The following is a 26,117-nucleotide window of genomic DNA, read 5'->3' on the forward strand; positions in this document are numbered from 1 at the left end:
CTGTTTGTATACGTATTGTCTGCCGGTGGGTTTCATCAAGTTTACCGATACATATTTCGCGTCATTTATTCGCAATCAGGGAACGGTATAAGGTGCACCTGCCTAAGGCTGAGAGTGAAAGCAGCGTGATTCATGCATTAGAGTACAACTTGATTTTGTGTACAGCGATTAATTAGAGCACACAATATAAATGCATGACTAGTTGCGGATAAAAGTATTAACAATTGCACGGGAAGGTGGATGTGTGTTTTGTTCTGCAAGTACTACGTCAGAAAATGCACCGTTTGGAGGCAATAAAATATCATTTAGTGCACACGTGCATAGTTTATTATGCATGATTACCGGAACACACCTACGTAATAAATATATTAAATGTAAAATATATAATACAATACACCGAAGAGCGAGTTTTAAGCACTGGAACATACATCATAAAGTTTTACTGGCAAACGCGCATCATAATTATTTGTATTACAAATTATGTAAACCATGAACTGCCAGCCGATGAAAAGTATTTACTCGTAATTGATCTGGAAGACATGCGACTTGATCGAGATAAGTCTTTAACAGAGCGAAATGCTGACGATGATGTAAATCTAAAAATAAACAGCAAAAGAAGGGAGGCTCAGTAAAGTGTTTAATTAAACGTACGCTTCAACTACCAAATGCTTGGACCAGCAAAAAATTTCCGGCAAACAAAGCTTTCCATACGGATAATGCATCTAAATTTGATTTTACGAGTGATTCCGCAAAACTGACCTTTCGTCGTTACGCCCCGTTGTCTTTACTGCATCTTCTCCGAGTGGTCACTCGATCAGCACAAACATTCGACAGTTTTTCGGCACATTGGTCTTTCTTGCACGTGGCGCCGCGTTTTGTGAGTTTGGCGTTTCCGGTACGGATAAAGAACATTTCGTCCACCAGTTTTTTGGAACCGTGTTCACATTTCTTGTGGCACGCTATGTGCACCAAGCGTAAATTGATCTGCAAATGAACACACAGCTGCTGACAAATGCATCGCATTTTAATTGATTAGATTTAAAATCCAGGTGAAATTATTCGTAGCTAGTGCCACGTACTGTTCGCGCTCACAGGTATATAAATTTTATATTCATTTTTCCTATGACTTACGTAGTGGCGCTAGCACTTATAATTATATAGTATGTTTTCGTTTTCCAGCCGTACAGAGTAGTTCCTGTTATTGTCGGAATGCAGGCTATTATTTAACAAACTCTATCGAAATTGTTTCAATATGTAGCATCATTTCTCTGAATGTTACGTATAAGATACTTTCAATGATACTTCTATTCATGATCATGGAAATTTACTTTGGTGAAAAGCAGAGAGTAGAAATAGTCGACATTCAGGCGATGACATTTCGGCACATTTATGGCCGATTGAATCAGCCCAGGAACGACGGTCCTAGATTTCTCCGCCTGATGATCCAGATTCCAGGTGGAAAACACGAGCCGGCTTTCCTTATTGTCAAACGGATTAATCAGATGCGTTTGGGGACAGAAATCCGCGTCAAACGGTCCCTCACAATTAAACCATCCCTCTGCATCGCACAAACGCAATTCTTCGGACACTGTCCGCCCAAAATATCCCCCATAATAGTCATTCTTCACCAACTTCCGGGAAAATTCATCGAAAATTGCGGAAAAATATTTCTCATAATTCAGCTTGGTAACAGCGCCCTGAACGCACTTTTTCGCTGTATAGAAATAACTGCGCACACGACTCCTCGCCCCGTTTTTCATCACGCATTCCTTGGATTTGGCGGTCGGCGGGAGATCTTCGAACCAGTCGGGATCATCTGCGCGGTTGTCCGCCTGGCGCTTATTGCTAAGACCGGATAAGAATGTGGCGATCGTGGATAATTTCGCATTATCCGTGGTCAAATGAAGGACTTGTTCAATACGCTCCTTGGCTTGGTGTAATGGATGGATTTTCTTTGCTTCTTCGAAGGCGTTCAAAAGATAACTCCAGTAGCCCATCCAGCATTCGCCAGGGCGCAGTACAATGATTACGGAATTCGGTGCCAGACGGGATAAAAATGTGTCGTCGGAAATGTCAGTTCCATCTGATTCCAAACACAGACGAATGTGAATTTTCTTTGGGATGGCGAGTTTTTCGCGCCCCTTGTTTAGCAAATCGTTGTAGCTGGAAACAACGACTCCGCAACGTTTTGTGCGGCTTAAGTCTTGAACTTTCACTGGGAGAGGCTTCATGATAATCAAAAATCAATGTAAAGCGGTATAAGATGCCAAAAAACAGGCTAGTAACGAAGTATTTTAACGTGGCACTTGAATGGGGAAATTGATACTTATTGACTGAAGGTGTTGGCTGAAGGTATTTTGCCCAGCAGCACGTTTGTTGCTGAAGTTAGCCAATGGTCTAATACCAAAGCAGTCAAGCACTAATTGCAAACCATGGGCGGTTGCCGCAGGCAAATATTTTTGGTGAATGGAGATGTCCCATTAGCGAGAAAATAAGGAACATTTATGATTCGTCTAGCAAAAAATAGTTTATGAGTTTTACAACTGATAAAAATTAGCTTAGCGATAAAGCATAGATCTTTTATCTAACAAAAATTGCTGATGAGTTTTACAACTGATTTTCTGGTTCTATGCATTACAATTTGCACCAGTCAATCAGTCTACTCGTTAGATAAAGATTCAAATTCTTTAGGGAAAATTTCGGCGACATATGCTTTAAAACAATTCCATGAAATGCAAAAACCAACACTTCCTGGAATGTACAGAATACAGATACTTTCGAACCTAGTCCCGAAATCGTCAATTCAGTTTGCAACAGGGAACAAACTCGTGTTACAGGAAAGTATAAAAACAATAAAAAAATTACACAATAACAGTCAAGTAAATTTCATTTTTTCACGATAGAAGACAATATTCTGGTAAGCGGAAACGGCTCTCCCGACGATGAAAAGACTCCCTTAAAGTCATCTTGATTCAAGGAGAACACCATAGCACCGCCAAATTGATGCTTTCGTATCCACTGCGCTTTCAACTGGATGCTTTCCTCGTCTTCATACGAAATCCACTGCCTTCCTCGGTACATGTAAGGAACACAAGCGTTCTGGTCAAAAATCCTTGTCCCTCCGTTAGTTAGGATGTCCACGGCTTTCGGATAAGTCAGAAATCCGTTATCCACACCCGGACCGGTGCAGACCGCGTTGTAGCTGTGCCAGCAGGGGAAAAGCAGCTTCCAGCTGTAAACACAAATTTATAGTACGCATACTTACAAAACAATTTGGCTTAAATCAACGAAATACCGAAGTAAAGGAGTTTTAGTAGCTCTATTTAGTTAATTTCCGTGCAGCCTCTGAATAATATAAATATTTTGTGTATGTTACTATGTATATGATTATCTTATATAACCAGGATGAGTGCAGCGTGCTGCAGTTCTACTAAAAGCACGTATAGTCGGCGTAAACAATTAAACAAATGATTTGTTTTGGTTATCCATTAAGATGACTGCACCGGCTACCTGCGAGCGTAGGTAGGAACACCAACAGCTAATTTTTCCCTGGCAAGTCCCTTCTCCACCCAGTACTCTGCTGCCCATGCCGTGTTCATTGTGGAAAAAAAGCCCGCTTGTTCCGGGCGTTTGTAAAGCGGAGCATTGTGGCTGGCCCAGATATTGTAGTAGGTGAACAAGTTGAAATCATAGCACATCAGATTCACGAAATCAACACAAGAAGAAATAGCCGGAATGTCGTAGGCAGGATCAATAATTAACTTTGGGGACGCAGCTAAAAATAGGCATTTTTGTCAATCGTTCAAAATTTCAAATGCATAAAAGTGCAGGTAATCTGTATAATGTTCTGGCTTACTCGCAGCAATAATATAGCCCTAAATTTATTGCTAAGATGTTGCCGCTTTTTCGAACCGATTACCGTAGATTATTTGCATGCAGAGTGTCGACGCGAGATGACAAGTGACGTTAAAACATTCTTCATACCTGCAATTGTCAGCAATAAAGGAGATTTATGCGCATCAAACGCCACTCGAATATCCCGCAGCCACTCGATAAAACTCTGTCGATCATACGATCGACTTCTCCAGACAGGGAATTCCCAGTCAATATCCAGACCATCAAATCCAAATCGGTCGAGAACGTCTAGCGCGGAGCGGATAAACATAGCCCGCAAGACTGGATTGTGCGCGGCATTGGAAAATTCCGGTCCACCTCCGCCACACGTCAACATCACTTTGAGATGCGGGAACTTCTGTCGCAGCAGCACGCAGCGCCTGAAACCGTCATCGTAGTCTGAAGAAAATGTCAGGTGTCCCGTAGAATCTATCGTCGACCATCCGACAATCAGGTGCGTGAGAAGACTCCCGTCGATGTCTTCGGGCTGCAAAGGATCACTGGCGGAGTATGAGTAATAAGCGCTAAGGATTTTGTCCTTTTCCATGTTTAGATTGCCGTTACACTCGTCGTCTTTTCCTGACAAATTAACCTATTTGTACTCAAAACAGCTTTCTCTCCTAAATGTGCAGATAAAGAAAGGCTACTAAAACTGCCGAAGTTAATAAACAAACGGCAAGGCAACAGACGGATAAAATTCTAAAAAAGTTACAAGTTGTTGTAATAAAATGTAAAGCGAAAAAATTAAAAAACCAAAATACTGAAATAAAACTGCTAACACGAGTAGACGTCAGACACCCGGGAAGCAGTCACAAAGGCGTTATGCATAGGAGACAAGAGACACAAAGTGCATTCGGTGCAAAGCGTTTGTGGTACACACTCACATCTTGAACGAAAAACGATTCAATATTCAATTTGCGATGATTTTAAACTTTTCTGCAGAACTTCTTGAATATTAAAAAGTTAGAGCTCTAAGAATTTTAACCATGTTTATGCTCGAAAGCAGCCATTAACATACAGCTTTGCCGTAAGCACGAGTTACAAACTGATTTGTTGTGGTTTTTGGTGCCCCTGGAGGGAGGGGTACGTTCAGCGTCAATATTCTTGATGGCGATGAACCACAGACAATCTGAGCTTTCAGCTACAGAACCTTTTTTCCAGAGTGAACTGTCATTTAAATGAAAAGTCTTGATTTATTGGATAAATTCACAAGAAGAACTGTTCATCTGAAACCAAATGAGCAATATTTCGTAGTCGTGCATTTTGCCCGGTTAGAGTGTGTATTGAATGCGTGTTTTTCCGTACACACTCTGTGGTTCAAGATGTGCGAGCGAATACAGTAACACTAGCGAGCCCAGGGGGTACTGTTGGCCGAGAGGTAAAACCGTAAATGCAATACTTGCATGAGATTTATGACTGCGACTTTTCCCAGTCCTTCCTTTATCTCGTATGATATTGTGCCGCTTTTTATCTATAATTTTTAAGCAAAAATTTCTAACAAAGCTGATACAAATTTGGTCCGCAATTCTAATTTCCCCGACTATAAGCCTTCGCCTCTAACTTCCTGTCCGGAAATGAGTCACATCATTTGAAATGCCGACTGACTGTCTGCCAGATAGTGAGACAGTTCGCACTTGGTCTGCAGTTGGAAATCAAGTTTACAGCGCGCCACTTTAAAATTCCCACGAACACTCTTTAGCCTTTCTGGTTCGAACCTCGAACACACTTTTATGCCTTCTACTGCGTAGAGCTTCTCCAACGGTTTTTGTTGCTATCGCTATCGGAGTATGCTTATTCTGGCGTCAGCATGCTGCATGCAGTACCGGAGATAAGCGGCCCATCGGAGTGTAACCGCTGTATCGTATTCTAATCTACTCAGTTGTGTTTGCACTGCCCCAGTCTTCGGCATTGTCTTCCACATTTTCACATTTTCAATTTGACACTCCCGATATTCTTTCAATATGAGTAATAACTGAGTGTGAAGAATCACTGACTAACGGTTTTTCGCGTCAATATAAACCGGGATACTTGTTTGTTAAACTCTGTACACGTTTGGGACGACTATTGTCACTAGACTCACTACTCACTTGTGGAGTCATCACCGCGTTGAGCTGACATATTCCGATGTTGGTGTCTTCCCGCGGAAATCGTGCTCTGGATTGGATCGATTCTGATAATACGTATACTATTAATGCGCAACAGATTGGCAGAAAATGCTTATCAAAGAGTAGTAAGTATCCATTGCCTGTTTGCTGTTATTCGTTTGCAATTGTTATGATTTTTATTGTAGTTTTAAGTTAATCAAATTTTGTCAATTGCCATTGACACAACGGAGCGGTGTTGGAACGAATTTTCATTTCACCGTATAACGAAGCAGTATAACGCAGTACTATATACTATATCTATCCCATTTCCGTTATACTCTGCTGCTAAGATTTATCGGTTTGTGGCGTGCAATAAATTTTGGCATAGGTAACAATCATTACGAATTTATGACTGCCACATTTTGATGCGCTTCTTTTGCGTTGCAGTCGAATAATTCTGCCTATGTCAGTGGAGGAGGTACGGTTGTTGTCTTGTTCGCAGTAATAAAAAAATAATGAATGTTAATTGTTTGCGTATAACGTATCCCGCAGTTCTGTACGTCATGCGAAAACGTATTTTACTAGAACCATAAATTTGCATATGGAAGAGTACGGCAAATATTATATTAGGCAAGTCACGCGCAACGACTGTGACACTTTTACGTAACTTTTCCATTTCTTGGTAATTTTCGTATCGTATTGGTTTTGTTTTCATCCCCAAGTGCAGTCTGCGGTTGATATTTGACTGCTTTGTTCAGTAATGAATTTAGTTATTAATTTGACAGTATTTTGTTTTGTATCTTGCATTTTTTTCTCGATTTCTTCTGCATATATCGTTGAATAAATGCCTTTTTGTTATATCTGTATGTAGTTATCGTCTCGTTTGCGTTGTAGCTACAAAGTTTTGTAACTGAAGCATATAGCAAGGTGCATGAAACGGCATAGGAAGCATGATTAGAGTAAGTACTAAAAGGATCCTGTTAATTTCAGTACCAAATCGCCCAGCTGTACTCCGTTGATCAGGCATCGAAAAGGGAAACCGGTGGAGGCGAAGGAGTGGAAATTGTCACCAATGAAAAGTACGACGGTGTTAATCTGCTGGAAGGCCAACCGACTTCCGGCCAGTTCACTCACAAAGTCTATCACATGAAAAGGTTCGTTCCCGTCAGATCGTCATGCCATGAATACCAAGCAGCTCATTTTCCTCTGTGCGTTTTTTTGTGCAGTAAAGTTCCTGCATGGCTCAGATTCATTGCTCCGAAAGGATCTCTTGAATTTCATGAAAAAGCATGGTATGTACTTTTACGATATGAACCTTTGTACTCACGTTGTACTTGTATACGAGTGGGATATTGTTATGCCAATTCCCAATGGTACCCGCATACCGCAGATATTTTTTTACTATACCTGACGTTGGTTAGCATACGTAACAGGTTGTATAGGAAACCGATCAATCAATGGTGCAGTACAATTCGTAAATGTTGCGGTACCGGCACGAACAATTTTTTTAATTTTCAGGAATGCTTATCCTTATTGTCGCACGAAGTATTCGGTATGTGAACGAATCTTTGTGCTCCGCTTTGTTTAACAGACTAATTATGTACACTTCTTCCGTTTTTCAGAATCCCCAGTATATGAAAGATAAATTTTGGCTTACGATTGAATCTCTGCATTTAGCCGATCGCGGAACGTCAGAAAATGTAAGATCTGCAATTCAGTCAGTCGCATTTCGGTTTTGTATGTAAAGTACAGAGTATACTTCTGCGAGTTTTGATTGTGTAGCCTTGTTAACAGACTCTGGTAATAAATTAGTGAATTAATTCTATAAAAATTTGTAGTTAAGTTCTTAAATATGACATGTACGGACATTTTATCATACTTTTTATGCGATACTAGCTTTTTTATACATTACGGTACATTACAAAAATGATTGCAACTGATGTATTGGTACAGACACATCACACCATCAGATTAAGTTCTACGCAGCACGATTAGAATACGTAGGCGTTTTTCCGCTTGTGTAGAAATTAATTATTCATTGGTATGCTAATTTTTGTGTCTCTTCGTGATAGGTCCACAATCTTCCACCCGAAAAGCTAGCAAAACGGGAAGTGGTCTACATTGACATCGCTAATGACTATGTTGATCCCAAGGTGCTGACGGCATTGACAATTTCCATTTTATTACTACAGTGCGAGAAAAAACACATTTCTTCCACAATGCACTAATGTTGACTTTTTATCAGGAATATAAAGCAGAATGGGATCCCAGTAAATTTCGATGCGAGAAAGCTCAGAGAGGGCCGCTTACCGGGAACTGGAAGGTTAGAAAGTTGCAGAGTAACGGTACCGTATGTCTTCATTCAAGCATATTACTTGTGACGTGTTTGCGATTTGAATTACTGGGGCATTAATAACGCAAGTAAGTATTTTTTACACGAGCAGACACACCTTTCGCATGGAGATAAATTTCACTTATCTGTAATTTAATTTTACAGGATGATCTTCTGTTGTCACTCATTTTTAATGTGATTTCGTAGGATACGGCTGACCCGGTAATGTGCTGTTATAAACTGGTTACGATTGAGTTCAAATGGTTCGGAATACAATCCAAAGTGGAGAGCTGGTCACACAAGGTAACCTCTGAGTAAGATGCCTCAAGGTTTTTATTTTATTCATAGTAATTTGTATAATAGTACGGATCAATGAAATAGTAACAATTTTGAGCCTTTTCTGATTTGAATGGAGCTTTTAGTTGTGATGTCGCTAGCCGGCGATTTTCATGGCGTTATGGGTATAATTCCTACAGTGTCAGTCAGTAATGCAGGTTTATGGCAGTCGAGGTTGTACTTACGTCATCGCCTAATTCGCTCGCGTGCAGTTTCATCTGTTTATTTAATTTATTGCTGTAGGTTATGTTTGTAATGAACGGCTCAGTTTTTTTTATTTTCGTCTGCAAGGAAATTTAGTGACTTATGTAATGGAACCGTATCGCAACTAAAGAAATGTTTATCCAGGCGGAGCGTAAGCTGTTTTTGAATTTTCATCGACAAGTGTTTTGCTGGATGGATGAATGGTATGGGCTGACAATGGATGATATTCGGGAAATCGAAGAAAAAACGAAAGAAATGCTGGATGAACAGCGACGAAAGGGTGAACTTCGTTCACTGTACGTGCCTGCCGATGAATGAAAGAAAATGGTTATGCCTTCGAATTGTGCCTGTGTGGATACAACACCGGTGGCCTTTAGTGTTAGGATTTTCTACAGTTTAATCGTGCGTTACTTGATTTCTAAATAGTGATCAGAATGGAATGGGGAACTTACACATTCCGATCAGCCTGTGTATCTGGTAGCTTTTCGTACTTACTAGTCTCATGAAGCAGCGACTATTAGAAAATGAAGGAGTTTTTACTTTATAGTGCTTGACTTTTTAATTGTAACTAAACGCTAGTGCATTTATGTTGCTGTTGTGAACAAAAGCCACAACGTTGGATCGAAATTAAAGTGTCAACGAATTCCGTAAACAACGGAGTACACGAAGCAGCAATTAAGAACTTTAACCATTACAAGCACATGCTTAAACATTTCTTTTTGTGGAAAACGCACTGATAACTAGAGTAGATATCAAAGAGATGCACCGTTTCCAGCTTCTCGAAAATTATGCCGGAACACTATCCAAACAATTTCTTCATTCGCTCCTTGTCTTCCACATCACGGATCTTCTGCACGTTGTCCAATTCTCTCAAGTCCTTATCTATGGCGTTTTTCAATGCCGGGTCCAGTTGCGCTGCCTTGGCAAAATCCTCGCGAGCTTCTTTTGGATTCCACGCCATGGCATGGGCCTTCGCTCTCCTGTACCAGGCTTTCACATTCACCGGATCCTTCTCAATCACCGTCGTAGTGTGCTGGATGGCTTCATTGTAATGGCCCAAAATCAACTGACACTGCGTGTAGTTTAGGAGTAAGGGGATCATCATCTTATCGAGTTTCATCCATTCTTCTGACTGAGGCTTCTCGTGTCCGGTCAATTCTTCCAAGAGTCCTAATGCTTTTGAGTAGCGATCTGCTGCCTCCACATACTTCTGCCTTTTATATAGGTGATTACCTATTAAGATTAAAAACCCTCTAATAAAGGAAATGTATAAAAACTTTTTAAATCAAAACGTTTTATTTTGTTCAATGTACATGTTCATTCACAGTCCATGCGCCTTTTGTACAATGTTATAGTTGTAATTACTAATATACAAGCCCGATCGCTAATCGCCTGGCCTCTATAACAGAGAAATTCAAAAACATGGGCTGTGCGAGTACTGTACGTAAAATATATAATAAGTTTTTCAATGTACTGCAATACATAATGCCTAATTGCCCATTCGATAAAACATCCATTCGAATGAAATTCTACTACTGTTGACCTGCCAGTATGAACCTAATAACTTGCACAAACAGGAAAAAATTAGCGCATGATCGCAGCAGTCGACAGAAACTGCATCGTCACGAGATTAAATAACACTATATCGTCGCGAAAATCTAAAAAAGCACTTTTTTAGACCCGCTTCGCGAAGCGGCGCCAGAGGTGTCATTAAGGATGGTGCAAAGACGCCTCCCAATGTTCGCGCTGGATGGATCTAAAAAGGGCTTCTTAAATTCGCGACGATCAGCCCGTGCTTGTACCTACTCGGCTCCCAACACTTCGATTCAAGTGTTGTACGCAAGGGAGGCTTCGGCAAAACAACAGCCAATGGCCCAATAGGTACATACTATGTACTTATGATAACTTATCAAAATATAATTAGTGCGCGCCCACACAAAATCCTTTACCTTCTTCGTGCAATTTTGGGACGTTTTCCATTTTCTCACCGACATCCATCGCCCAAGGATCCTTTTCGTATGAGCCAGGGGATTGTGCGTCGACAATCTGGAATTCGAAATCGAGATCCTCCGGCTTCTTGATCAGCGCATCCAGATCGGGATAGCCCAGTCCCTGCTCCATCAGCGTCTGCATTCCGCAGCAGCGATGCTGGCCCCCATCCCCGTGATCATGACCGCAGCTGTTGGGGGCCTTGCCTTTGGCAATGTCCCGCAACGATTTGGCCACCAAGGGATACGAGCTGAGGAGATCGCGGTCCACGGAGAAACGGGCGATTTCATGTAGTCTCATGGTTTTCAGACATTCTTCCCATACTTCCAGCTTAAACTGTTTGCCAAAAAGCATCTCCAGGGGATCAGACTGAGCATTGTTATCGTCAAGAATCGTTCCATCGGGTTTTATGGTTTTGTAGAAGAATTTTATCTTGGTGTCGTTGGTCACGGGGATGGCGTCAGTTCCTTCTTTGAGGATATGCTTGCGAATCTTATCTGGCAGCATTATGTTCCGCGTAGCTCGGTCGATATCCTCCAACTAGGAAAAACGAGCCTGGAGAAGCGTCAGCCAAGTTGAAGAAAGAAAGGTTAGGGTTAAAAAAAAAACTGTTTCCGGAAAAACGATGACACACAGTTCTGAATGTAAACTGAAAAAAGTAGAAGTTCGAAAAAGTCACTTGTCACTGCGCTCTTTTGACTTGCTCTGATTACTGTGATCCGCAACCTCAAGCGTGCGGTTACGTGGTACAAAATTGAGCAATCGTAAACCTTGTAATTTCTTTGGGGTTTGGGAGTATTAATACTCAATAACTCGACTACTTCTACAGTACTAGTAGAAGTATAGATATTTACATGCACAGTTATTATTGATAATACTAGTACTGTTAGTAACAATAAATATATAAAATGACAACAAAAAATTCTGCAACAGGAACATCTCTTCTATTTTATCCTGGTCAAGTGGCTTTCCCATTACGCAGATGGTATTTCCTCGTTGAATCTGTATGGATAACCGTTGCCGGAAAAACTCCTTTGATCGTTTTTGTCCAGTTTCAGCAATCAGGTTTGTCCCGATTTTGTCAACCAGCGCCTTCGTGCCGTCTCCCCACGGGCCGTAAATTTCAAACGCAGCGGCGACAAAGTTGTAGCGCGGCAACAACCAAGCGTGCTTGGTCAGTTTTCTCCTTTCGGCCATTTCTCCGGCGGCTCCGGCGTTCACTTACGTGCGATTATAATAATTATGTAAACAGATATATCTACTCGTATATAATATATATCCTTATTTAATACTCGTGTTGTCTACTTATTTCTTGGTTTTACACGGTACGTAGTACAATATGTGCCCAACCTTATCACCAGCTTTGGTTGACCAGTGTAATACTGTAGTTATTCGTGCATCTTTGTGCATCAAAGTAACTTGCTGTCTTCGGAGAAAAAATGACCACTGCCCATATCAAGGTAAAGATCTATATTACAACGGAAAACCCCGTACGATCTGGTCAGAACAAACCAAAAAATTAATCGAAAAACTGCTAACGCCATTCGATTCAGCATGTCTGGAAACTGTGTCACGTGCATTTTGTTTTGGTAATATCTGCTCCGGCTCCCGTGCACAGACGCCGGTGCCGGTAGAGAAGAAAGCTCAAGGTGACCTTGAAAACAATTTCAAAGTCCTGTTGCATGGAGCACAAAATCAGTAAATTTAAAATGGTACCCTTTTTAGATCAACAAATCAAAAAGGTTTGAACTTTTACTCCTAGCACAAACAGCAGCAGCAGCAGCAGTGGCACAAACGATACTGCTGGTGGATGGCTTCGTTTACAGTTTAAATCGTTAGCAATTTAAAGCGCTTAAAAACAGAAGTTAAGAATAAAGACTATCGTTGAAACTTGAAAGCCTTTTGAAGGCAGCTGTAAAAGAAACTGACCAGAGTAATCGTTCAAACGGGCTGACCTTTCACTGCAGTCCGAGCAAAACTAAAGACAGTGATTGATAAATGATAATCAGCATCTACAGTCCGTAAATTATTCCGTATAATACGGAATAATAGTACGGTACCTACTGTACATTCGAGATCTTTATTACCACAAAAAAATAAAAAGGGATTCACGAACCCAGCTTTCCCGTATGGAATCAGCAGAAACCATTTCCATAATCTGAATGCCCATATGTATTCCAAAACCCGGCCAGACGGTTTTAGTTTCACAGAGCCAAGCTGTGACCGAACTACCGCTACTATCCAGAGCACACAACCCGCTAGGTGAACGAGTGACCGAACTACCACTACTATCCAGACCACACAGCCCCAGACCAAGAGGTGACCAGAACTACCGCTGCTGTCCAGAGCACACAACCGCTAGGTGAACGGTGACCGAGACTGCTGTCCAGACCACACAGCCCGCTAGGTAAACAAGTGACCGAACTTCCACTACTATCCAGACCACACAGCCCGCTAGGTAAACGAGTGACCGAACTACCGCTGCTGTCCAGAGCACACAACCCGCTAGGTGAACGAGTGACCGAACTACCGCTGCTGTCCAGACCACACAGCCCGCTAGGTAAACAAGTGACCGAACTACCACTACTATCCAGAACGCACAGCCCGCTAGGTAAACGAGTGACCGAACTACCACTACTATCCAGAACGCACAGACCGCTAGGTAAACGAGTGACCGAACTACCGTTGCTGTCCAGAGCACACAGCCCGCTAGGTGAACGAGTGACCGAACTACCGCTGCTGTCCAGACCACACAGCCCGCTAGGTAAACAAGTGACCGAACTACCACTACTATCCAGAACGCACAGACCGCTAGGTAAACGAGTGACCGAACTACCGTTGCTGTCCAGAGCACACAACCCGCTAGGTGAACGAGTGGCCGAACTACCGCTGCTGTCCAGACCACACAGCCCGCTAGGTGAACAAGTGACCGAACTACCACTACTATCCAGAACACACAGACCGCTAGGTAAACGAGTGACCGAACTACCGTTGCTGTCCAGAGCACACAACCCGCTAGGTGAACGAGTGACCGAACTACCGCTGCTGTCCAGACCACACAGCCCGCTAGGTGAACAAGTGACCGAACTACCACTACTATCCAGACCACACAGCCCGCTAGGTAAACGAGTGACCGAACTACCGCTGCTGTCCAGACCACACAACCCGCTAGGCGAACGAGTGACCGAACTACCGCTGCTGTCCAGACCACACAACCCGCTAGGTGAACGAGTGACCGAACTACCACTACTATCCAGAACACACAGACCGCTAGGTAAACGAGTGACCGAACTACCGTTGCTGTCCAGAGCACACAACCCGCTAGGTGAACGAGTGACCGAACTACCGCTGCTGTCCAAACCACACAGCCCGCTAGGTGAACAAGTGACCGAACTACCACTACTATCCAGAACGCACAGACCGCTAGGTAAACGAGTGACCGAACTACCGTTGCTGTCCAGAGCACACAACCCGCTAGGTGAACGAGTGACCGAACTACCGCTGCTGTCCAGAACGCACAGACCGCTAGGTAAACGAGTGACCGAACTACCGTTGCTGTCCAGAGCACACAGCCCGCTAGGTGAACAAGTGACCGAACTACCACTACTATCCAGACCACACAGCCCGCTAGGTAAACGAGTGACCGAACTACCGCTGCTGTCCAGACCACACAACCCGCTAGGTGAACGAGTGACCGAACTACCGCTGCTGTCCAGACCACACAGCCCGCTAGGTAAACAAGTGACCGAACTACCACTACTATCCAGACCACACAGCCCGCTAGGTAAACGAGTGACCGAACTACCGCTGCTGTCCAGAGCACACAACCCGCTAGGTGAACGAGTGACCGAACTACCGCTGCTGTCCAGACCACACAGCCCGCTAGGTAAACAAGTGACCGAACTACCACTACTATCCAGAACACACAGACCGCTAGGTAAACGAGTGACCGAACTACCGTTGCTGTCCAGAGCACACAACCCGCTAGGTGAACGAGTGACCGAACTACCGCTGCTGTCCAGACCACACAGCCCGCTAGGTGAACAAGTGACCGAACTACCACTACTATCCAGAACACACAGACCGCTAGGTAAACGAGTGACCGAACTACCGTTGCTGTCCAGAGCACACAACCCGCTAGGTGAACGAGTGACCGAACTACCGCTGCTGTCCAGACCACACAGCCCGCTAGGTAAACAAGTGACCGAACTACCACTACTATCCAGAACGCACAGACCGCTAGGTAAACGAGTGACCGAACTACCGTTGCTGTCCAGAGCACACAACCCGCTAGGTGAACGAGTGACCGAACTACCGCTGCTGTCCAGACCACACAGCCCGCTAGGTAAACAAGTGACCGAACTACCACTACTATCCAGAACGCACAGACCGCTAGGTAAACGAGTGACCGAACTACCGTTGCTGTCCAGAGCACACAACCCGCTAGGTGAACGAGTGACCGAACTACCGCTGCTGTCCAGACCACACAACCCGCTAGGTAAACAAGTGACCGAACTACCACTACTATCCAGAACGCACAGACCGCTAGGTAAACGAGTGACCGAACTACCGTTGCTGTCCAGAGCACACAACCCGCTAGGTGAACGAGTGACCGAACTACCGCTGCTGTCCAGACCACACAGCCCGCTAGGTGAACAAGTGACCGAACTACCACTACTATCCAGACCACACAGCCCGCTAGGTAAACGAGTGACAGAACTACCGCTGCTGTCCAGACCACACAACCCGCTAGGTGAACGAGTGACCGAACTACCGCTGCTGTCCAGACCACACAGCCCGCTAGGTAAACAAGTGACCGAACTACCACTACTATCCAGAACGCACAGACCGCTAGGTAAACGAGTGACCGAACTACCGTTGCTGTCCAGAGCACACAACCCGCTAGGTGAACGAGTGACCGAACTACCGCTGCTGTCCAGACCACACAGCCCGCTAGGTAAACAAGTGACCGAACTACCACTACTATCCAGAACGCACAAACCGCTAGGTAAACGAGTGACCGAACTACCGTTGCTGTCCAGAGCACACAACCCGCTAGGTGAACGAGTGACCGAACTACCGCTGCTGTCCAGACCACACAGCCCGCTAGGTGAACAAGTGACCGAACTACCACTACTATCCAGAACGCACAGACCGCTAGGTAAACGAGTGACCGAACTACCGTTGCTGTCCAGAGCACACAACCCGCTAGGTGAACGAGTGACCGAACTACCGCTGCTGTCCAGACCACACAGCCCGCTAGGTAAACAAGTGACCGAACTACCACTACTATCCAGAACGCACAAACCGCTAGGTAAACGAGTGACCGAACTACCACTACTATCCAGAACGCACAGACCGCTAGGTAAACGAGTGACCGAACTACCGTTGCTGTCCAGAGCACACAACCCGCTAGGTGAACGAGTGACCGAACTACCGCTGCTGTCCAGACCACACAGCCCGCTAGGTAAACAAGTGACCGAACTACCACTACTATCCAGAACGCACAAACCGCTAGGTAAACGAGTGACCGAACTACCGTTGCTGTCCAGAGCACACAACCCGCTAGGTGAACGAGTGACCGAACTACCGCTGCTGTCCAGACCACACAGCCCGCTAGGTGAACAAGTGACCGAACTACCACTACTATCCAGAACGCACAGACCGCTAGGTAAACGAGTGACCGAACTACCGTTGCTGTCCAGAGCACACAACCCGCTAGGTGAACGAGTGACCGAACTACCGTTGCTGTCCAGAGCACACAACCCGCTAGGTGAACGAGTGACCGAACTACCACTACTATCCAGAACGCACAGCCCGCTAGGTGAACAAGTGACCGAACTACCGTTGCTGTCCAGAGCACACAACCCGCTAGGTGAACGAGTGACCGAACTACCGTTGCTGTCCAGACCACACAACCCGCTAGGTGAACGAGTGACCGAACTACCGCTGCTGTCCAGACCACACAACCTGCTAGGTGAACGAGTGACCAAACTACCACTACTATCCAGACCACACAGCCCGCTAGGTAAACGAGTGACCGAACTACCGCTGCTGTCCAGACCACACAGCCCGCTAGGTGAACGAGTGACCGAACTACCGCTGCTGTCCAGACCACACAGCCCGCTAGGTGAACAAGTGACCGAACTACCGCTACTGTCCAGACCGCACAGCCCGCTAGGTAAACGAGTGACCGAACTACCGCTGCTGTCCAGACCACACAACCCGCTAGGTGAACGAGTGACCGAACTACCGTTGCTGTCCAGACCACACAACCCGCTAGGTGAACGAGTGACCGAACTACCACTACTATCCAGACCACACAACCCGCTAGGTGAACAAGTGACCGAACTACCGCTGCTGTCCAGACCACACAGCCCGCTAGGTGAACGAGTGACCGAACTACCGCTGCTGTCCAGACCACACAGCCCGCTAGGTGAACAAGTGACCGAACTACCACTACTATCCAGACCGCACAGCCCGCTAGGTAAACGAGTGACCGAACTACCGTTGCTGTCCAGAGCACACAACCCGCTAGGTGAACGAGTGACCGAACTACCGTTGCTGTCCAGAGCACACAACCCGCTAGGTGAACAAGTGACCGAACTACCACTACTATCCAGAACGCACAGACCGCTAGGTAAACGAGTGACCGAACTACCGTTGCTGTCCAGAACGCACACAACCCGCTAGGTGAACGAGTGACCGAACTACCGTTGCTGTCCAGACCACACAACCCGCTAGGTGAACGAGTGACCGAACTACCGCTGCTGTCCAGACCACACAGCCCGCTAGGTGAACGAGTGACCGAACTACCACTACTATCCAGACCACACAGCCTGCTAGGTGAACGAGTGACCGAACTACCGCTGCTGTCCAGACCACACAACCCGCTAGGTGAACGAGTGACCGAACTACCACTACTATCCAGACCGCACAGCCCGCTAGGTGAACGAGTGACCGAACTACCACTACTATCCAGAACACACAGACCGCTAGGTGAACGAGTGACCGAACTACCGCTGCTGTCCAGACCACACAACCCGCTAGGTGAACGAGTGACCGAACTACCGCTGCTGTCCAGACCACACAACCCGCTAGGTGAACGAGTGACCGAACTACCACTACTATCCAGACCGCACAGACCGCTAGGTAAACGAGTGACCGAACTACCGCTGCTGTCCAGACCACACAACCCGCTAGGTGAACGAGTGACCGAACTACCGTTGCTGTCCAGAGCACACAACCCGCTAGGTGAACGAGTGACCGAACTACCACTACTATCCAGACCACACAGCCCGCTAGGTGAACGAGTGACCGAACTACCGCTGCTGTCCAGACCACACAGCCCGCTAGGTGAACGAGTGACCGAACTACCGCTGCTGTCCAGACCACACAACCCGCTAGGTGAACGAGTGACCGAACTACCACTACTATCCAGACCGCACAGCCCGCTAGGTGAACGAGTGACCGAACTACCGTTGCTGTCCAGACCACACAACCCGCTAGGTGAACGAGTGACCGAACTACCGTTGCTGTCCAGAGCACACAACCCGCTAGGTGAACGAGTGACCGAACTACCACTACTATCCAGAACGCACACAGCCCGCTAGGTGAACGAGTGACCGAACTACCGCTGCTGTCCAGACCACACAGCCCGCTAGGTGAACGAGTGACCGAACTACCGTTGCTGTCCAGAGCACACAACCCGCTAGGTGAACGAGTGACCGAACTACCGCTGCTGTCCAGACCACACAGCCCGCTAGGTAAACAAGTGACCGAACTACCACTACTATCCAGACCCACACAACCCGCTAGGTAAACGAGTGACCGAACTACCGCTGCTGTCCAGACCACACAACCCGCTAGGTGAACGAGTGACCGAACTACCGCTGCTGTCCAGACCACACAACCCGCTAGGTGAACGAGTGACCGAACTACCACTACTATCCAGAACCACACAGCCCGCTAGGTGAACGAGTGACCGAACTACCACTACTATCCAGAACGCACAAACCGCTAGGTGAACGAGTGACCGAACTACCGCTGCTGTCCAGACCACACAGCCCGCTAGGTGAACAAGTGACCGAACTACCACTACTATCCAGACCACACAGCCCGCTAGGTAAACAAGTGACCGAACTACCACTACTATCCAGAACGCACAGACCGCTAGGTAAACGAGTGACCGAACTACCGTTGCTGTCCAGAGCACACAACCCGCTAGGTGAACGAGTGACCGAACTACCGCTGCTGTCCAGACCACACAACCCGCTAGGTAAACAAGTGACCGAACTACCACTACTATCCAGAACACACAGACCGCTAGGTAAACGAGTGACCGAACTACCGCTGCTGTCCAGACCACACAACCCGCTAGGTGAACGAGTGACCGAACTACCGCTGCTGTCCAGACCACACAGCCCGCTAGGTGAACAAGTGACCGAACTACCACTACTATCCAGAACGCACAGCCCGCTAGGTGAACGAGTGACCGAACTACCGCTGCTGTCCAGACCACACAACCCGCTAGGTGAACAAGTGACCGAACTACCGCTGCTGTCCAGACCACACAGCCCGCTAGGTGAACAAGTGACCGAACTACCACTACTATCCAGAACGCACAGCCCGCTAGGTAAACGAGTGACCGAACTACCGTTGCTGTCCAGAGCACACAACCCGCTAGGTGAACGAGTGACCGAACTACCGCTGCTGTCCAGACCACACAACCCGCTAGGTAAACAAGTGACCGAACTACCACTACTATCCAGAACGCACAGACCGCTAGGTAAACGAGTGACCGAACTACCGTTGCTGTCCAGAGCACACAACCCGCTAGGTGAACGAGTGACCGAACTACCGCTGCTGTCCAGACCACACAGCCCGCTAGGTGAACAAGTGACCGAACTACCACTACTATCCAGAACGCACAGACCGCTAGGTAAACGAGTGACCGAACTACCGTTGCTGTCCAGAGCACACAACCCGCTAGGTGAACGAGTGACCGAACTACCGCTGCTGTCCAGACCACACAGCCCGCTAGGTAAACAAGTGACCGAACTACCACTACTATCCAGAACGCACAGACCGCTAGGTGAACGAGTGACCGAACTACCGTTGCTGTCCAGAGCACACAACCCGCTAGGTGAACGAGTGACCGAACTACCGCTGCTGTCCAGACCACACAGCCCGCTAGGTGAACAAGTGACCGAACTACCACTACTATCCAGACCACACAGCCCGCTAGGTGAACGAGTGACCGAACTACCGCTGCTGTCCAGACCACACAACCCGCTAGGTGAACGAGTGACCGAACTACCGCTGCTGTCCAGACCACACAGCCCGCTAGGTGAACAAGTGACCGAACTACCACTACTATCCAGACCGCACAGCCCGCTAGGTAAACGAGTGACCGAACTACCGCTGCTGTCCAGACCACACAACCCGCTAGGTGAACGAGTGACCGAACTACCGCTGCTGTCCAGACCACACAGCCCGCTAGGTGAACAAGTGACCGAACTACCACTACTATCCAGAACGCACAGCCCGCTAGGTAAACGAGTGACCGAACTACCGTTGCTGTCCAGAGCACACAACCCGCTAGGTGAACGAGTGACCGAACTACCGCTGCTGTCCAGACCACACAGCCCGCTAGGTGAACAAGTGACCGAACTACCACTACTATCCAGAACGCACAGACCGCTAGGTAAACGAGTGACCGAACTACCGTTGCTGTCCAGAGCACACAACCCGCTAGGTGAACGAGTGACCGAACTACCGCTGCTGTCCAGACCACACAACCCGCTAGGTGAACAAGTGACCGAACTACCACTACTATCCAGACCACACAGCCCGCTAGGTAAACGAGTGACCGAACTACCGTTGCTGTCCAGAGCACACAACCCGCTAGGTGAACGAGTGACCGAACTACCGCTGCTGTCCAGACCACACAGCCCGCTAGGTAAACGAGTGACCGAACTACCGTTGCTGTCCAGAGCACACAACCCGCTAGGTGAACGAGTGACCGAACTACCGCTGCTGTCCAGACCACACAGCCCGCTAGGTGAACGAGTGACCGAACTACCACTACTATCCAGACCACACAGCCCGCTAGGTGAACGAGTGACCTAACTACCGCTGCTGTCCAGACCACACAACCCGCTAGGTGAACGAGTGACCGAACTACCGCTGCTGTCCAGACCACACAGCCCGCTAGGTGAACGAGTGACCGAACTACCGCTGCTGTCCAGACCACACAGCCCGCTAGGTAAACGAGTGACCGAACTACCACTACTGTCCAGAGCACAGCCCGCTAGGTGTTCGAGTGACCGAAGTACCGCACCAGTCCAGAACACACAGCCCATTAGGTGAACGAGTGACCGAACTACCGCTGCTGTCCAGAGCATACAGCCCGCTAGGTAAACAAGTGACCGAACTACCACTACTATCCAGAACGCACAGACCGCTAGGTAAACGAGTGACCGAACTACCGCTGCTGTCCAGAGCACACAACCCGCTAGGTGAACGAGTGACCGAACTACCGCTGCTGTCCAGACCACACAGCCCGCTAGGTGAACAAGTGACCGAACTACCACTACTATCCAGAACGCACAGACCGCTAGGTGAACGAGTGACCGAACTACCGTTGCTGTCCAGAGCACACAACCCGCTAGGTGAACGAGTGACCGAACTACCGCTGCTGTCCAGACCACACAGCCCGCTAGGTGAACGAGTGACCGAACTACCACTACTATCCAGAACCACACAACCCGCTAGGTGAACGAGTGACCGAACTACCGCTGCTGTCCAGACCACACAGCCCGCTAGGTGAACAAGTGACCGAACTACCACTACTGTCCAGACCACACAGCCCGCTAGGTGAACGAGTGACCGAACTACCGCTGCTGTCCAGACCACACAACCCGCTAGGTGAACGAGTGACCGAACTACCGCTGCTGTCCAGACCACACAACCTGCTAGGTGAACGAGTGACCGAACTACCGCTGCTGTCCAGACCACACAGCCCGCTAGGTGAACGAGTGACCGAACTACCGCTGCTGTCCAGACCACACAGCCCGCTAGGTGAACGAGTGACCGAACTACCACTACTATCCAGAACGCACACAACCCGCTAGGTGAACGAGTGACCGAACTACCGCTGCTGTCCAGACCACACAGCCCGCTAGGTGAACGAGTGACCGAACTACCGCTGCTGTCCAGACCACACAGCCCGCTAGGTGAACGAGTGACCGAACTACCACTACTGTCCAGAACCACAGACCGCTAGGTAAACCGAAACCAGACCGAACTACCGCTGCTGTCCAGACCACACAGCCCGCTAGGTGAACGAGTGACCGAACTACCGCTGCTGTCCAGACCACACAGCCCGCTAGGTGAACGAGTGACCGAACTACCGCTACTGTCCAGAGCACACAGCCCACTAGGTGAACGAGTGACCGAACTACCGCTACTGTCCAGAGCACACAGCCCACTAGGTGAACGAGTGACCGAATTACCGCTGCTGTCCAGACCACACAGCCCGCTAGGTGAACGAGTGACCGAACTACCACTACTATCCAGAACCGCACAGCCCGCTAGGTGAACGAGTGACCGAACTACCGTTGCTGTCCAGAGCACACAACCCGCTAGGTGAACGAGTGACCGAACTACCGCTGCTGTCCAGACCACACAGCCCGCTAGGTGAACGAGTGACCGAACTACCGCTACTGTCCAGACCACACAGACCGCTAGGTGAACGAGTGACCGAACTACCACTACTATCCAGACGCACAGCCCGCTAGGTGAACGAGTGACCGAACTACCGCTGCTGTCCAGACCACACAGCCCGCTAGGTGAACGAGTGACCGAACTACCACTACTATCCAGACCGCACAGCCCGCTAGGTAAACGAGTGACCGAACTACCGCTGCTGTCCAGACCACACAGCCCGCTAGGTGAACGAGTGACCGAACTACCGCTGCTGTCCAGACCACACAGCCCGCTAGGTGAACAGAGTGACCGAACTACCACTACTATCCAGACCACACAGCCCGCTAGGTGAACAGAGTGACCGAACTACCACTACTATCCAGACCACACAGCCCGCTAGGTGAACGAGTGACCGAACTACCACTGCTGTCCAGACCACACAGCCCGCTAGGTGAACAAGTGACCGAACTACCACTACTATCCAGACCACACAGCCCGCTAGGTGAACAAGTGACCGAACTACCACTACTATCCAGACCGCACAGCCCGCTAGGTGAACGAGTGACCGAACTACCGTTGCTGTCCAGACCACACAACCCGCTAGGTGAACGAGTGACCGAACTACCGCTGCTGTCCAGACCACACAGCCCGCTAGGTGAACGAGTGACCGAACTACCACTACTGTCCAGAACGCACAGCCCGCTAGGTGAACGAGTGACCGAACTACCGTTGCTGTCCAGACCACACAGCCCGCTAGGTGAACGAGTGACCGAACTACCGCTGCTGTCCAGACCACACAGCCCGCTAGGTGAACAAGTGACCGAACTACCACTACTATCCAGACCACACAGCCCGCTAGGTAAACGAGTGACCGAACTACCGCTGCTGTCCAGACCACACAACCCGCTAGGTGAACGAGTGACCGAACTACCGCTGCTGTCCAGACCACACAGCCCGCTAGGTGAACGAGTGACCGAACTACCGCTGCTGTCCAGACCACACAGCCCGCTAGGTGAACGAGTGACCGAACTACCACTACTATCCAGACCACACAGCCCGCTAGGTGAACGAGTGACCGAACTACCGCTGCTGTCCAGACACACAGCCCGCTAGGTGAACGAGTGACCGAACTACCGCTGCTGTCCAGACCACACAGCCCGCTAGGTGAACAAGTGACCGAACTACCACTACTATCCAGACCGCACAGCCCGCTAGGTGAACGAGTGACCGAACTACCGCTGCTGTCCAGACCACACAACCCGCTAGGTGAACGAGTGACCGAACTACCGCTGCTGTCCAGACCACACAGCCCGCTAGGTGAACAAGTGACCGAACTACCACTACTATCCAGAACGCACAGCCCGCTAGGTGAAACGAGTGACCGAACTACCGTTGCTGTCCAGAGCACACAACCCGCTAGGTGAACGAGTGACCGAACTACCGCTGCTGTCCAGACCACACAGCCCGCTAGGTAGACAAGTGACCGAACTACCACTACTATCCAGAACCGCACAGACCGCTAGGTGAACGAGTGACCGAACTACCGTTGCTGTCCAGACCACACAACCCGCTAGGTGAACGAGTGACCGAACTACCGCTGCTGTCCAGACCACACAGCCCGCTAGGTGAACGAGTGACCGAACTACCACTACTATCCAGACCACACAGCCCGCTAGGTGAACGAGTGACCGAACTACCGCTGCTGTCCAGACCACACAACCTGCTAGGTGAACGAGTGACCGAACTACCGCTGCTGTCCAGACCACACAGCCCGCTAGGTGAACGAGTGACCGAACTACCGCTGCTGTCCAGACCACACAGCCCGCTAGGTGAACAAGTGACCGAACTACCACTACTATCCAGACCACACAGCCCGCTAGGTAAACGAGTGACCGAACTACCGCTGCTGTCCAGACCACACAGCCCGCTAGGTGAACGAGTGACCGAACTACCGCTACTGTCCAGACCACACAGCCCGCTAGGTGAACAAGTGACCGAACTACCACTACTATCCAGACCACACAGCCCGCTAGGTGAACGAGTGACCGAACTACCACTACTATCCAGAGCACACAGCCCGCTAGGTGAACGAGTGACCGAACTACCACTGCTGTCCAGACCACACAGCCCGCTAGGTGAACAAGTGACCGAACTACCACTACTATCCAGAACGCACAGCCCGCTAGGTGAACGAGTGACCGAACTACCGCTGCTGTCCAGACCACACAACCCGCTAGGTGAACGAGTGACCGAACTACCGCTGCTGTCCAGACCACACAGCCCGCTAGGTAAACAAGTGACCGAACTACCACTACTATCCAGAACGCACAGACCGCTAGGTAAACGAGTGACCGAACTACCGTTGCTGTCCAGACCACACAACCCGCTAGGTGAACGAGTGACCGAACTACCGCTGCTGTCCAGACCACACAGCCCGCTAGGTGAACGAGTGACCGAACTACCACTACTATCCAGACCACACAGCCCGCTAGGTAAACGAGTGACCGAACTACCGCTGCTGTCCAGACCACACAACCCGCTAGGTGAACGAGTGACCGAACTACCGCTGCTGTCCAGACCACACAGCCCGCTAGGTGAACGAGTGACCGAACTACCGCTGCTGTCCAGACCACACAGCCCGCTAGGTGAACAAGTGACCGAACTACCACTACTATCCAGACCACACAGCCCGCTAGGTAAACGAGTGACCGAACTACCGCTGCTGTCCAGACCACACAACCCGCTAGGTGAACGAGTGACCGAACTACCGCTGCTGTCCAGACCACACAGCCCGCTAGGTGAGACAAGTGACCGAACTACCACTACTATCCAGAACGCACAGACCGCTAGGTGAACGAGTGACCGAACTACCGTTGCTGTCCAGAGCACACAACCCGCTAGGTGAACGAGTGACCGAACTACCGCTGCTGTCCAGACCACACAGCCCGCTAGGTGGACAAGTGACCGAACTACCACTACTATCCAGACCGCACAAACCCGCTAGGTAAACGAGTGACCGAACTACCGTTGCTGTCCAGAGCACACAACCCGCTAGGTGAACGAGTGACCGAACTACCGCTGCTGTCCAGACCACACAGCCCGCTAGGTGGACAAGTGACCGAACTACCACTACTGTCCAGACCGCACAGCCCGCTAGGTAAACGAGTGACCGAACTACCGTTGCTGTCCAGAGCACACAACCCGCTAGGTGAACGAGTGACCGAACTACCGCTGCTGTCCAGACCACACAGCCCGCTAGGTGAACGAGTGACCAAACTACCACTACTATCCAGACCACACAGCCCGCTAGGTAAACGAGTGACCGAACTACCGCTGCTGTCCAGAGCACACAGCCCGCTAGGTGAACGAGTGACCGAACTACCGCTGCTGTCCAGACCACACAGCCCGCTAGGTGAACGAGTGACCGAACTACCGCTGCTGTCCAGACCACACAGCCCGCTAGGTGAACGAGTGACCGAACTACCGCTGCTGTCCAGACCACACAGCCCGCTAGGTGAACAAGTGACCGAACTACCACTACTATCCAGACCACACAGCCCGCTAGGTGA

At 48.7% G+C, this 26,117-nt stretch overlaps 4 protein-coding genes across 4 annotated transcripts; 1 reads left to right on the top strand and 3 right to left on the bottom strand.

The window, feature by feature from the left end:
• Positions 1–400: 400 nt before the first annotated feature.
• Positions 401–2,309, bottom strand: LOC129589199 (DNA fragmentation factor subunit beta-like). The gene is made up of 3 exons (XM_055483786.1): positions 1,329–2,309; positions 760–984; positions 401–596 (listed from the first exon to the last, which is right to left on the bottom strand). The coding sequence occupies exons 1-2, from the start codon at positions 2,229–2,231 to the stop codon at positions 769–771; spliced, it is 1,119 nt and encodes a 372-aa protein (XP_055339761.1). The 5' UTR covers positions 2,232–2,309; the 3' UTR covers positions 401–596; positions 760–768.
• A 256-nt stretch (positions 2,310–2,565) lies between these two features.
• Positions 2,566–5,337, bottom strand: LOC129589200 (chitotriosidase-1-like). Its single transcript, XM_055483787.1, has 4 exons — positions 5,241–5,337; positions 3,985–4,773; positions 3,511–3,775; positions 2,566–3,232 (listed from the first exon to the last, which is right to left on the bottom strand). The coding sequence occupies exons 2-4, from the start codon at positions 4,439–4,441 to the stop codon at positions 2,887–2,889; spliced, it is 1,068 nt and encodes a 355-aa protein (XP_055339762.1). The 5' UTR covers positions 4,442–4,773; positions 5,241–5,337; the 3' UTR covers positions 2,566–2,886.
• Positions 5,338–5,490: 153 nt separating this feature from the next.
• On the top strand, positions 5,491–9,505 carry LOC129589203 (phosphatidylinositol transfer protein alpha isoform-like). Its single transcript, XM_055483789.1, has 10 exons — positions 5,491–6,124; positions 6,426–6,456; positions 6,969–7,132; positions 7,205–7,270; positions 7,497–7,530; positions 7,601–7,678; positions 8,051–8,131; positions 8,224–8,301; positions 8,518–8,613; positions 8,995–9,505. Exons 1-10 carry the CDS (start codon positions 6,108–6,110, stop codon positions 9,166–9,168), a joined length of 819 nt encoding a protein of 272 aa, XP_055339764.1. The 5' UTR covers positions 5,491–6,107; the 3' UTR covers positions 9,169–9,505.
• Positions 9,384–11,531, bottom strand: LOC129589201 (AH receptor-interacting protein-like). Its single transcript, XM_055483788.1, has 2 exons — positions 10,800–11,531; positions 9,384–10,083 (listed from the first exon to the last, which is right to left on the bottom strand). The coding sequence occupies exons 1-2, from the start codon at positions 11,344–11,346 to the stop codon at positions 9,650–9,652; spliced, it is 981 nt and encodes a 326-aa protein (XP_055339763.1). The 5' UTR covers positions 11,347–11,531; the 3' UTR covers positions 9,384–9,649.
• Positions 11,532–26,117: the final 14,586 nt, after the last annotated feature.

Source organism: Paramacrobiotus metropolitanus, unplaced genomic scaffold, assembly GCF_019649055.1.
Source record: "Paramacrobiotus metropolitanus isolate TYO unplaced genomic scaffold, Prichtersi_v1.0 Parri_scaffold0000033, whole genome shotgun sequence".
Taxonomy (NCBI): domain Eukaryota; kingdom Metazoa; phylum Tardigrada; class Eutardigrada; order Parachela; family Macrobiotidae; genus Paramacrobiotus; species Paramacrobiotus metropolitanus.